The 13,348-nt window shown below is 62.0% G+C and overlaps 1 protein-coding gene across 6 annotated transcripts in view; it reads right to left on the minus strand.

Annotated features, from left to right (window-relative positions):
- BICRA (BRD4 interacting chromatin remodeling complex associated protein) overlaps positions 1–13,348 on the minus strand; it is a 60,222-nt gene that overhangs the window by 2,147 nt on the left and 44,727 nt on the right. For 3 of the 6 annotated variants that reach the window (XM_051837346.2, XM_051837347.2, XM_051837345.2), the window contains exons 7-14: positions 12,977–13,153; positions 3,152–3,754; positions 2,899–3,061; positions 2,616–2,704; positions 2,383–2,423; positions 1,386–1,534; positions 1,191–1,285; positions 1,006–1,108 (exon numbers count right to left, since the gene is read on the minus strand). In XM_051837346.2, coding sequence (XP_051693306.2) covers positions 1,006–1,108; positions 1,191–1,285; positions 1,386–1,534; positions 2,383–2,423; positions 2,616–2,704; positions 2,899–3,061; positions 3,152–3,754; positions 12,977–13,153 — 1,420 coding nt within the window. The remainder of the gene's footprint in view (positions 1–1,005; positions 1,109–1,190; positions 1,286–1,385; positions 1,535–2,382; positions 2,424–2,615; positions 2,705–2,898; positions 3,062–3,151; positions 3,755–12,976; positions 13,154–13,348) is intronic. The other 3 variants (XM_051837348.2, XM_051837349.2, XM_051837350.2) reach the window with 3 other exon arrangements.

A 13,348-nucleotide genomic window follows, 5' to 3' on the forward strand; every position in this document is an offset into this window, starting at 1 on the left:
CGGCCAGCACACCTGGGAAGGCAGCTGAGGACCGGCCAAGGACCGGCCAAGGACCGGGCCCCTGCCGCCCACGTGGGAGACCCGGATGGAGTTCCCGCTCCTGGCTTTAGCCTGGCTGTTATGGGCACTTGGGGGAGTGAACCAGGGAGAGGAGATGTCTACATGTCTCTCTCTGTCACTCTGCCTTTCAAATAAAGTATTTTTAAAAACACCCATGTGGGACGGGTGCTACGGCATAGTAGGTTAAGCGATGCTGGCATCCCATCGGGCTCTCTGCTGTGGCCTGGGAAAGCAGCGGAGGATGGCCCAAGTGCTTGGGCCCCTGCACCCATGTGGGGGACCCGGAAGCAGCTCCTGGCTCCTGGCTTCGGATTGGCTCAGCTCAGGCTGTTGCAGCCAACTGGGGAGTGGATCAGTAGATGGAAGACCTCTCTCCCTGTTTGTAACTCTGCCTCTCAAATAAATAAGAATTTTGACCACTTTTTAAAAATGAGGGGGTGGGCATTGAGCCTAGTGTTAAGACACGGGGGTCCCACGGCAGAGTGCCCGGGTTGCATTCCATGACTGACAGCCGGAGTGGCTGGGCTCCAGCCTCCCAGCCTCGCAGGGAGGGAAGCAGCAGACAGGAGCTGGCCCTCTCTCAGATTCAATAACCAACAGGAACAGTGTGTAGATAAGCCGGGGCCCAGGGCAGAGGGCAGGGCGAGGGCCCAGGGGAACTGCAAAGTCCCTGGGGCTGGGGCTGGGGTGAGGCAGACCAGGCCACCAGGTGTGATGGATCGATGGATCGATGGATGCTCTCAGAGCCATCAAGTGCGGGGAGAGGGGCTGAGACCAGGGCCCTGGCTAGCCTCGCCCGTCCAGCCACCCAAGACTGAGGGAGAGTGACTCGGGCGCCCCCTAGCGGCGGCGGCGGGGAAGGCCACGCACCTGGCTCCCTGATGGAGCACCTGGCCCCCTAGGCCGCCCTCGGCGGGACCCTCCGGCCCGCCCTGCCCCTCTCACCGGGCTTCTCCTTGGCCAGCTGTTTATCCAAGGCAAGGGTGGTCTTCTCCTCCTGAATGAACATCCGGTCGATCATGACCATCTCAGCCGAGGGGCTCACCCTCTGCGGGGGAAGGGAACAGGATGAGTAGGGGGGTGGGGAGGGGGAGGGGTCGCGAGGGGTGGGGGCGGGGCGGGCACCCTACCCGGGACTCCTCGAGGAGCAGGAGCCGGTATTTGTTGAGCATGGCCTGGGTGCGTTTCAGTAGCTGTGTGGACACCGTCTCAAACTCCTCGTCCACTGCCAGGAGGGAAGGCGAGGTTGGGGCGGTCGGGCTCCCGCAGGCGCAGGCGGGCGCGGGGCAGCCCCCGCCCCGCCCCGCCCCCCGCGCGGGCCTCACCTTTGTGGTAGTCGCTGGGGGAGGGGAGGGCGCCCTGGTAGACGTGGTAGGGCAGCAGGCGCTGCAGTGCGTCCCGCAGGGAGGGGAAGGCGGTCTTGCAGTCGGGGTGCAGGACGGAGCCCTGATGTTTGTGCAAATGCTCCAGGAAACTGGGGTGCGGAGGGGAAGGGGAGAGACCACACGCGGAGGCGGGGTGAGGCCCAGGGGACGCTCCCCGACCGCGCACCCTCAGCACAAAGCGATCCCCGGGAAGTGCGGGGTGGCGCGCGCTGAGAGGCACAGGTGTGTGCTGTGGGCACCCTCATGTTACAGTAAGGGAAACTGAGGCCGGGCTGGGGGGCGGAGTCATGGTCCCCAGCACTCAGGAGGCAGAAGCCAGCGCCGGAAAAACCCGGGCTCCCCGCTAGTCTGCGTCCCGCCGCCAGGGGTCAGTGTGTCGCCACCTGCCTGGGGCCCGGCGACCCCGCGAGGCCGGCCGGTCGGTGGGGGTCTCCCGTGGGGGTCTCGGCCTCAGGCCCAGCCCGGCCTTCACCCTGTGCTGAAGGCCGGCAGCCCCTGGCCACAGCCAGCCTTGCCCACCCGGTGTCCCAGCCCCTGGCACAGGCTGGGAGCTGAGCATTTAACAAATGCTGGTGAGGAAGAAGGAGCAGGCAGGAAGGCAGGCCAGCACGGACTCCTCCCCCGTGCACCCCCACCTCGTCCCCATGCCTCCCCCAGGTGCACAACCCGCATCCTGCCAACATCTGCCTGCCTGCCCAGACACCCACCCACCGCTGCCCCTCCCCCCTGCCCATTTCTGTCCCTGCACCCAAACTTGCACCCACTTATCTCAAACACCGGGGGGTCTACCCACTGGGTTCTGCCTGCCCACCCGTGAGGCTGCCCACCCGTGAGGACTGATGGAGAGCTGGCACAGCCCACACACAGCTGACCAGGGCTCAGGGCGGCCCCCTGGGGAGGCCGGGGGCGGGGCCTGGGCATGGGGGCTGCCACTCACCAGGCCTCCTTGCTGGGCTGCAGGGCGGGGGCTTTCTTCAGCTGCGGGAGAGAGGGGAGGGGGTGTATCCAGCGTGCACTGGTCTCCGGCTTCCTGGGTTCTGGCTCCTGACCTCCTGCTGTGTCTCCCCGACTTGGGGCTCCACCGCAGGACACACACACACCCCCGCCCTCACCCCTCCTACTCCTACCTCCTGTGTGCCACCGCACCCTCACCCGTCTGAGGGGTCTTACCTGCAGCCCGGACGTGCTGGCCTTGCCCACGCCCAGGGTTGGAAGGCTGCTGGCAAAAGCTTTGCTCTCGGTGGGAAGCAGAGGGAGGCCTGGGGTGGGGGAGGGGGGGACACAGGGCCGGGGGGTCACGGCACAGACAGAGGCCTCTCCTCCTGGGCCTGCAGCCCCCCAGTGTCCCTGGGGTCAGGGAGTCAGCCTTCCCTCCCGTACCTCCCCCCAGTGCCCTGGGCGTGCACACCCCCAGCCCTGCCCCAGCCCTCCCGCGTGGCCACCTCTCCCCTACCTGTTGTGGCCATGGGTGCTGGGGCAGGGGCGTGGCTGGGGGCAGCAGGGGTCCCGGAGGGGGCCTGGCTGCTGACCAGCACCGAGGCAGTGGGGCTGGCGAGGGTCTGTGGGGCGGCGGGGGCCCCGCCCGCTTTGTTCTGGAGCAGGATCCCGGGCGGCACCTGAGGGCGGGAAGGCGGTTGAGGGGCTGCGGGCAGAGACACGGGTGGCGGATAGGCAGGCAGGAGGTGGCCGGGCCCCTGGCAGGTTACCTGGTGGAATCTCTCCAGGAGGGCCTTCGGCTGGGGCAGGGTCGGGAAGGGGGCGGCCACCATCTGGAAGGTCCGCGGAGGCGGCGGGGGCACCGCGGGCTCGGGGACCAGGTGGAGGGTCGGCGGGGGTGTGGGGGACTTGTGGGGCCCCTGGCCGGGCGGGAACTGAAGCTGAAAGTCAGATGGCGCGGGGGCCTGCAGCCTGGAGGACGCCTCGGAGGAGGCGGCAGCGGCGGAGGTGGAGGCTGGAGGGAGGTGGGGGGCGGCGGGCAGCGGCCCCTCGGGCGGCTGGGGGCCTGGGGCGGTGGGGGCTGGGGTGCTGACAGGCGGGGGGACACCCAGCTGATTCTGGATCACGAAGATGCCCGGCAGAGCGGGTGGGGCCTGGGGTGGCGGGCAGGGGTGCAGGGCGGGCTCCGAGGGTGGGCGGGACAGACTCTGGGGCTGGGAGGGCGGGCGCGAGTGGGGGCGGGAGGGCGGGCGGGAGGGGGGCCGGGCAGGGTGCGGGGAGGGCAGGTGGGGGCTGTCCCCCAGAGGGGCCTGGTGAGGTAGCGAAGGGGACGAGGAGGGGCCGGGGCCCTTCAGTGGAGCGGCTGCCGGGATCTGGGCGGGGAGGAGAGGCAGGGGTCAGAAGCTGCCTTGGCCGCCCCCTCCCCGTGTTAGCCAGCACCTCCCCCCCCCCCCCCGGCCCTGCCCCTCCTGTGGCTCAGGCCCCAGGCCCTGCCCCTCGGTCCCTCCCCGCCCCTCCAGTGCCCTGGGCCCCGCGGGGTGGGTGGCAGCAGCGGAGGAAGCAGGACAGCAGTGAGGACACGGCGCCCAGCGCCCAGCGGCAGGAGGCCAGGGAGCAGCCAGCGCAGCAGCGGGGGAGGGGCGGCAGGCAGTGTCCCCTTTGCCAGCGCCTGCCTGCTGTGTGCCGGGTCCCGGGGCTGGGCTCCCGACCACAGCTGGGGGCACCTTCTGATGCTAGCACCTGAGTCCGGGGCCCCCTTCCAAGTGTCCAGGACCTCTGCCTCCGTGTGCCTGGGTGGCCCTGGCTGAAGGTGCCGGCATGGGGGTGCAGGCAGGCGACACCGGACCCTGGGACTAGCTGTGCTGACACGCATGTGGCAACCTCACCGAAGACATGCCTGGCTGGACTCTGCCCTCAGAACCGACCGTGGAAGCCACAGTTGGCACCAGCTGTGTACCCAACACTGGGCTGGTGCCTGACACTTGTGCCACGGAACCCGCAGCCCAGCAGTGGCCCCTCTGACGGCACAGACGGGCACCGGCACTGACTCATGGAATCTGAACAGGGCCCTAAGAGCAGTGGCAACCCTGGACCCATTTTACAGATGAGAAACTGAGGCCAGGGGCGAGAGGTGGAGCTCCAGCTTTGGGCCCCTTCCCTCCCCGCTTGGACACGGCTCAGAGACTCAGGAGGACCCAGCTGGGAGCCTCCTACGTGGCTGCCTCACGATTCCTGGCTACCATTAGCTGTGGCCTCCAGGATGGGTCCAGCATCCCTCCAAGCCCCGGCAATTCCAAGACAAAAACATCTCAATCAATCAATCAATCCACCCAGACGTCCACAAAGGTTTACCACCTCTGAGGGGGGGGTGCTCCTAGCATGGACATGGCTGGAGGAATGTCCCCTGGACAACCCTCTGCAAGCAGCTTGTGGGGGGCGCTTTGGGAGGGTCATGACCTTTGACCTGATAGCCCCGCCTCCAGGAAGCTGATGAAGAACACAGGGTGGGGGGTGATGCAACAGAGGAAAATGGAAGACCTCCAAAAGCTGGCTGCAGAGGGAACTGAGAGACGAGCAGCTGCCGGGCCACACCCCACGCTCCCAACACTGCGTGGACGCTCAGGAAGAGGCCACAGCACCTGGCCACACGGCAAGGAGCAGCCACTGTGCATGCTGGCCACGCGGCCAGCGCGATGGTTACGCAGGAGAACACCTCGTTATCAAGGGCAGGAAGACAGACGGACAGACACACAGAGCTCGCTCCGCAGATGCACACAGCAGCTGGGGCTGGGCACGCCCACATGGGCGCAGGCACCCAGGGTGTGCCTGAGCAGGAAGCTGGGGTCGGGGGCAGAGCCAGCACTGGAGCCCAGGCCCCCCCTCGCTTGACACTGTGGCAGCCGCGGCAGGCAGCTGAGCCAGGCCCCTCGGGCGCACTCGCGACTCATCTGGGGCTGCCCACTCTGGGGGGGCGGCTCCACCACTGAGCGTTAGCAACCAACATGTGTGGGAGCTCCTTGTGCTCATCCTGAAACTTCTAGGTGCTTGGAATTAAAAAAAAAAAAAAGATCTATTTATTTGAAAGGCAGAGTTTCAGAGAGAGGAGAGAGAGAGGTCTTCCATCCGCTGGTTCACTTCCCAAATGGCCACAGTGGTCAGGGCTGGGCCAGGAGCTTCAATCAGGTCTCCTATGTGGGTGAAGCGGTCCAAGCACTTGGGCCATACTCCACTGCTTTCCCAGGAGCATTAGCAGGGAGCTGGATCAGAAGTGGAGCAGCCGGGACTTGAACTGGCACCCATATGGGATGGTGGCACCGCAGGTGGAAGCTTGACCCACTGCGCCACAGCGCTGACCCCTATGCTTGAAATTTAAAAGTGGAGAAAACGTGGGGAGCAGACGTGTGGCCCGACAGCTAAGACTCTGCATCCCACACTGCGTTCCAGGCTCCAGGATTCGGCCCAGCCCAGCCCTGGCCATCACAGGGATTTGGAGCAAACCAGTGGTTCAAATAAATAAGAAATAATTTTAAAAATGCAAAGTTCAAAAGCATCTCCAAATCCAAACATTTCATTCACGTTACAAACGTTCACGTGCACGCACACACACCCTCTGAACACTTAAGTAGCAACCCAAATGACAGACTGGAGGTATAAAAATCTCCAGCTCACAGCACAGATATAAAGAGAGGTCATCTCATATGTAAAGAGCCTCTAGAAATCACTAAAAGTAACAACCAGCACAAAGAAGGAGGCAAAGGATCGGCTCAGATGCTGCACACAAAAACACACGAAGAGCTTAGGCATTTCAAGAGGTACACGGCATCACTTACAACAACACACAGGTACATCTGAGCGCCTTGGGGGTCCATATTTACCCTTCACATTAGCAGTAAGCCCTGTCTCGCACAGACACTCCCGGGCACAAATGCACATTTGCAAACAGGCTCCAGGAGGCAAGCAAATTCGTCCAGGCATGTGGGGCGCATCGGTGGCAATGGAGGCCAGCGCCTACACCTACATGTGGCCACACACGCACACACACTGTGCACAGGGTGAGCGCTGATGACCTTGGCCAAGGAGCAGGGAAGCCCGCCCTGGGAGCCCACCGCAGTGGGCACTGCGCTGCCTTCTGGGTACTAGCAGGAGAGACTTCGGGCGAGGAGGTGCCCTGCGCTGCAGAGGCACAGAGACCTGCAGGACACACAGCAGTGGCAGGCACCGGGTGCCGTGGCAATTCTGCCCGGGGCTCTCGCGGCACGCATCAGAGCGTCTGGGCTGAAGTTCGGCTCCGCTCCCAACATCAGGTCCCTGCCCATGTGCGCCCTGGGAGGCAGTGGGGACGGTTCAAGTGCATGGGCCCCTGCCACCCACCTATGGGACCTGGATGGAGTTCCCAGATCCCGGCTTTGGCCTGACGCAGCCCTGGCTATTGGGGGATGAACCCATGGACAGGAGAATTCTTTGCCTTTCAAATCAGTAAGATGGAAATGAAAAACAAAACAAAACGAGCATAAGTCAGTGGTTTGTCGGAGGGGGAGGGGGCTGTGGCAGTGGGGCAGCAGTGGGCTAAGGATGGAGGCATGGCTGGGACACTTGCCCTGCACTTTAAAAAAAAAAAAATACTTTTGGGGCCGGCACCGTGGCTCACTTGGTTAATCCTCCGCCTGCGGCGCCGGCACCCCATATGGGCGCCAGGTTCTAGTCTTCCAGTCCTCTTCCAGTCCAGCGCTCTGCTGTGGCCCAGGAGTGCAGTGGAGGATGGCCCAAGTGCTTGGGTGCCTGCACCCGCGTGGGAGACCAAGAGGAAGCACCTGGCTTCTGGCTTCGGATTGGCGCAGCGCCGGCCGTAGTGGCCATTTGGGGAATGAACCAATGGAAGGAAGACCTTTCTCTCTGTCTCTCTCTCACTGTCTATAACTCTACCTGTCAACAAACAAACAAACAAACAAAAAAACAACAAAAAAACCCCAAACTTTTGATGATTGGGGCCAGCGCTGTGGTGCAGAGGTTAAAGCCCCAGCCTGCAGTGCCAGCATCCTGTATAGATGCCAGTTGCTGGTTCAAGTCCCGGCTGCTCCACTTCCTATCCAGCTCTCTGCTAAAGTGCCTGGGAAAGCAAAGGAAGATGGCCCAGGCCCTTCGGCCTCTGCCCACGTGGGAGACCCGAATGGAGTTCCAGGCTCCTGGCTTCAGCGTGGCCCAGCCCTAGCAATTGTGGGCATTTGAGGAGTGACCCAGCGGATGGAAGATCATTCTCTGTGGCTCAGCCTTTTAAACAAACAAAAATGAATAGATAAATTTTTTTTAAAAAGGGGGGGGGGCCTATTACACAGTTAACAACCGCCTCCTTCCAGTAGCATGGGGAGGGGATTTCATTTCCTTTGTCCTTTTCAAAGTCTTCTAAATTCTCAGAATTTGCATGCAGTCATTTTTATCATTTTTGTTAACTAGCATGGGGGTCTGTTAGGTGGCAGCCATGTGCGGATGGAGGGCGCTCCTCCACCTCCTGGCCCGGCACAGGGCAGCGCGCGGCAGCCACAAGCAGGTGGAGTGCAGCTCTGAGGCCCGGGGCTCCCCGGGCACAATGCTCTCCACGGACACCCCGACCCCCAAGCCTCTAGAAACCCACCCAGGCCGGCGCCGCGGCTCATTTGGCCAATCCTCCGCCTGCGGTGCTGGCACCCCAGGTTCTAGTCCCGGTTGGTCCTCTTCCAGTCCAGCTCTCTGCTGTGGCCCGGGAGTGCAGTGGAGGATGGCCCAGGTCCTTGGCCCCTGCACCCACATGGGAGACCAGGGGGGAAGCGCCTGGCTCCTGGTATCAGATCAGCGCATCGCGCCAGCTGTAGCGGCCATTTGGGGGGTGAAGCAATGGAAAAGGAAGACCTTTCTCTCTGTCTCTCTCACTGTCTAACTCTGCCTGTCAAAAAGAAAAAAAAAAAAAAAAAGAAAAAAAAAAAGAAACCCACCCCAGGTATGTGCAAAAGGCACAGGCATGGGCACACCACGGGAACCCGCCCGGGCACTCGCCATCCGGGGACCACGCGCACAGTCCCACCCTCTGGGACTCGGTCAGCCACACGGTGAACATATCGGAGACGCCTGTGTGCACTGACCATTCCTTTCATCAATCCTGAAGCCGGGGGTGGGAGCTCTCCTCTCTGCCCCGGGCTCTGTGGGTCTTCATCACGTCCCTCGTGGGCCACACAGAACGACCCCCTTGGAATCAGCCTGCTATCCATTCCCTGAATTTGCAAGGACCCGGTCACAGGGCTCCCAGGGCCTCACCCGGCCGGCAGCGTCTGTGGGTCTGGGGACCCTGGCGGGCCTCGAGGGACGGACATGCTCCCTGCCGGCCAGTCCGTAGGATCCCCCAGCTAGGAATAATCTTAATTTTATTTCTTAAGGTCTTATTTGGCGGATTGATTTTATCTGTCTGAAAGGCAGAGGGACCGAGAGGGATCTGCCAGCGGCTGGTTCACTCCTCAAATGTTCGCCACAGCCAGGGCTGGGCTGGGCTGGGCTGGGCTGGGCGGCAGCCAGGAGCCCAGAGCTGCAGCCGGGTCTCCCAGGTAGGTGGCAGGGGCCCAGGCACTTGAGGACCCCCTGTTGCAACTCAGGGTGCACGGCGGCAGGCAGCTGGACCGTAAGTGAAGCAGGGACTTAAACCCAGGCACTACCATAGCGGCATCTTCACTGCCAGCGATGCCAACCCTTACATGTTTAAATGATTGGAAGGGGGAAAAAAAAAAGACTTTGTGACTCATGAGAACGACACAAAGTTGCATTTCAGGGTCTATAAATAACTGTTGGCTGGCGCTCCTGCTGGCTGACTGACATGGTTTCTAGCTGTCTAAAGCGCTGCTGTCATTAGCAGGAACTTGAAGCTCAACCCTGCTCTATGCACTTCCCAGCCACAGCCCCGTGTTAACTCCCAACCCTACAAAGCAGCTCTTGCTACTGCCCTCGTCGTACAGCGGGGGAAACCGAGGCGGAGACGCGAGCAACTCGCCCACAGTCCCCCACAGTGCCTGGCTCCCCGCCCCCCCGCCCCAGCGGTGCCCGCTTGTGATGGCGCGGGCTGCGGCCAGCATGTAAAAGGCACAGAGGAAAGAGAAGAGACCGGCGGGCAGCACACAGCGCGGCTCCCGTTCCAGCCCGGACTGGCAGGCAGGCTGAGAATTCTCGGGGCCGCAGCAGCTTTGGTTCCAGGGGTGTGGGGATTTCGGAACGTCCGCGCCCGGGGAGCGAGAGGTCTCGGAGACGGCCCCGAGCCCGTCCCCGGAACGCACCGCCGCTTCCCGCACACCCAGCCTGCGGGTCATTTCGCAGACTGTAAGTGACTCTGCGCACGGGAGTTTCACAGGAGCCTGCTTTCTCTGGCTGCATGGAGTCTGAGCTCAAGAAACTGGGGGTACTGGCGCTGCCCAGCTGAGGTTTAAACAGGAGGCCACTTGCAAAGTGCCTGGAACAGCAGCCGGACACGACAGGAAGGTCACTTCCTGTTATGTTAACGGCCACAGCTGCCTAGGTTTCAAGCTGGCTCCAGAGACCTTCAACATGGTCTCCGAGCCACTGGCATCTCGTCCCCAGGGGCTACAGCAGCCACCTCCTGGCCCCTGCTGGGCAGCTGGAGGGAGGGTGGACCATCAGGGACTCAGGCTCTGCCCCTGGCCTCCAGCCCAAACTCCTTGCTTTGGCGCACAGGGCCCCACCAACTCTTCCACGCCATCTCCTTCCATCTACTGCTCTCCTACTGCTTGCTTGCTGTTCCTTGCTCATCCCAAGTCGGCCCCTGCCTCAGGACCTTGGCACATGCCACGCTCCCACCTCTTCCTTCCCAGAGGCCTCCTGCCCACACTGCCGAGAGCAAACAACACTTTTACCCGCTGGGCTGGTGGCGAATTGCAGCTCCTCCCCTTATTTATTCAATAAACACTCGCAGGGTGCCCACTACCTGCCAGGCTCTGAGTGGCCACTGGGACGGAGCAGACGCGCGCGCACACACACACACACCACCTCCTGGAGTTTACGTGGAGTGGGAAGAGAGGGCCGGGGAAAGCCAGAAGGAGCAGCCACAGACCGGTTCCCGGCAGCCTATCTGGACCTGCTTCAGTTTTGCTATTTGAAAGACAGAGTGACAGAGAGAGATTTCCCATTCACTGGTTCACTCCCCAAACAGCCACAACAGCCAAGACTGGGGCAGGTCCAAGCCAGGAGCCAGGAACCCCATCCGGGTCTCCCATGCGGGTGCAGGGGCCCAAGTACTTGAGCCATCATCTGCCGCCTCCCAGGTGCCATCGCAGGGAGCTGGTTCAGAAGTGGAGCAGGGGGGCTTACCTGGGGTGCCGGCGTTGCAGGCGGCGGCTTAACCTGCTGCACAGCGGCAGCCCCCTGCCTCCGATTTAACAGTGAGAGGCAGGGTGGGTGCCTGGTGCGGCGGGAGGCTGTGCTCGCGGATGGCCACGTCCTGCGCCGCAGTGCCAGGTGCAAGGCCCAGCTGCACCCCTGATTCCAGCTCCCTACTAATGGGCACCTCAGCAGGCAGCAGGGGACGCCAGAAGCGCTCGGGGCCCCACCACCCACGGGGAGACCCGGATGGGGTTCCCGGCCAGCATCGGGGCGCAGTGGGTTAGGCCGCAGTCCCTGACACCAGCTTCCCACATCAAAGACCCAGTTTGAGTCCCGGCTGCTCCATTCCGATCCAGCTCCCTGCTAATGCGCCTGGGAAAGCAGCGGAAGATGGCCCAAGTGCGGATGGAGCTCCTGGCTCCTGGTTTCAGGGTGGCCCAGTCCCAGCCGTTGTGGCTGTTTGGGGAGTGAAGCAGCAGATGGAAGACCCTGCTCTCTCCGACTTTCAAATAAATAAACTTCAACATCAGGCCAGTGAACGTCTCTCCAGTGCACAGTCTGTGCCTAGCAGCCACGAAAAATGCCTCTTTTTTTTTTTTTTTTTTTTTGACAGGCAGAGTGGACAGTGAGAGAGAGAGACAGAGAGAAAGGTCTTCCTTTTGCCGTTGGTTCACCCTCCAATGGCCGCTGTGGCCGGTGCACCGCGCTGATCCGATGGCAGGAGCCAGGTGCTTCTCCTGGTCTCCCATGGGGTGCAGGGCCCAAGCACTTGGGCCATCCTCCACTGCACTCCTGGGCCACAGCAGAGAGCTGGCCTGGAAGAGGAGCAACCGGGACAGAATCCGGCGCCCTGACCGGGACTAGAACCCGGTGTGCCGGCGCCACAAGGCGGAGGATTAGCCTAGTGAGCCGCGGCACCGGCCGGAAGATGCCTCTTAAGAAAAAAACAATGCATGGGTTTCTTTTTTTTTTTTTTTTTTTTTTTTTTTTTTTTTTTTACTTAGCACCAGAATAAAGTTATGTTTTCAGTCCACTCCCCACAAGCTCTGTGAAGCACCCCTGACTGTGAATTCGTTTACTCCACCCCGAAGCGCCCTCACATCTGGGTATAGAATTCAGACACCAGCTGCTCAGGCACAGCCCCCCGGAGGAATCACAGCTGTTCAAGCCCGAGCTTGTGCTGATCGCGTACTACCACCCCGGCCTCTGTGACGTCCCTCCTCCTCCTTCTCCCTGTCCGCTGTCCTTCCTGGACAAGTACAACACCTGTTCCTCCAGGACACAGCCTACCCTCCCCTCTCCTGTGAGACAAAAGGCTAAATTTCTTTGATATGTAAAGAGTTTCTACGAATAAACAAGAAAATGATCGGCAAGCCAAGTGCGAAAATGGCAAAAGGTAGGAACAATTTCGTAGAACAGGAAGTACAGAGAGCATTGAACCACAATTTAAAAATAACCTAAAGCAAAATACTATTTTCCACCTATCAGACTGGTCAAGTTCAAGAAAACAGATGCAAACTGTGAACAGCTGAGAAAGCTCGAACCCAGCTGTGGCCCAATGTCCATCAACAGTACAAACGCGCGTGTCTGCAGGCCCTCCCACTTCTAACGCAGTCTGTACAGGTTTGCTCGCAACAACCAAGGACAGGAAATGACCCACAAGCCCGACAACAGGGACTGCTTAGAGGAAAACGTGCCGTCTGCACGGCGGACAGCTTGGCGGCTTTCAGAAAGGTGAAGAACCATCTTCCAGGTCAACTTTCAAAGGACAGGAGCAAGGTGAGGACCACAGGAGAGTGTGCTGCATTTTACAGACGTGGAGGAGGAAATCCACGCACGTGACCATCTATGCACAAAACAGGATGCGAGAAGCCCCAGCAGGAGGCCACAGGTCGAGGCCACGGGTCAAGGCCAGGGCTGGTCCCTGCGCACCTAGTCTACCACCCGTGGACTCTCCGAGCATGCTCCCTGCCCGGACGTGGACATCACCACCTCAGGGAAGACCCCCTTTCCTGCTGTGTGTCTTGCAGCCCTGTCCAGCGTGTGGAGCCCTCCCCCTGCCTGCCGGGGGCGAGGAGACACAGGCAGTGCGGGGTGGGGGTGGCAGTAGGAGACGACAGCACCTTTCCCCAGGTCAGCGAGACAGAGGCAGGCAGGCCGGGCGCGAGGAGGCGGACAGCAGTGAGGGGGTAAGGGGGCGAGGCTGGGGGCTGAGCTGAGGACAGAGGCTGCTGGGGTTCCTCTACCTGGGGGGCCGGCACCGGGGAAGCCTGGCTGTCGGGGGCCTGAGGGCCGAGGCCAGCTCCTTTGGCGACGGGGGTGGCCGGGGCTGGGTCTTGGGCAGGAGGCGGGGCGCTGACTATGACCGAGGCGGGCACGGAGAGGTGGGGGCCCTCTGTGGAGAGAGGCTGCTGGCTCCTCTCCTGCAACGGGGCAGCCCGCACAGGGGTCAGAAGGCCACGCCCGGGGACCCCGTCCACACCGCCCCTGCCCCAGGGCTGCAGAGCAGGGGGTGGCGGGCGCAGCAGCGGGACCCGGCTGGCTGGTCCCACCCCTAGCCCGCCTGGCCCTCCTGCTTTCCTGACCTGGCCATCACGTTCACTCAGTCATTTGCTGTG

Source organism: Oryctolagus cuniculus, chromosome 18, assembly GCF_964237555.1.
Source record: "Oryctolagus cuniculus chromosome 18, mOryCun1.1, whole genome shotgun sequence".
NCBI lineage: Eukaryota > Metazoa > Chordata > Mammalia > Lagomorpha > Leporidae > Oryctolagus > Oryctolagus cuniculus.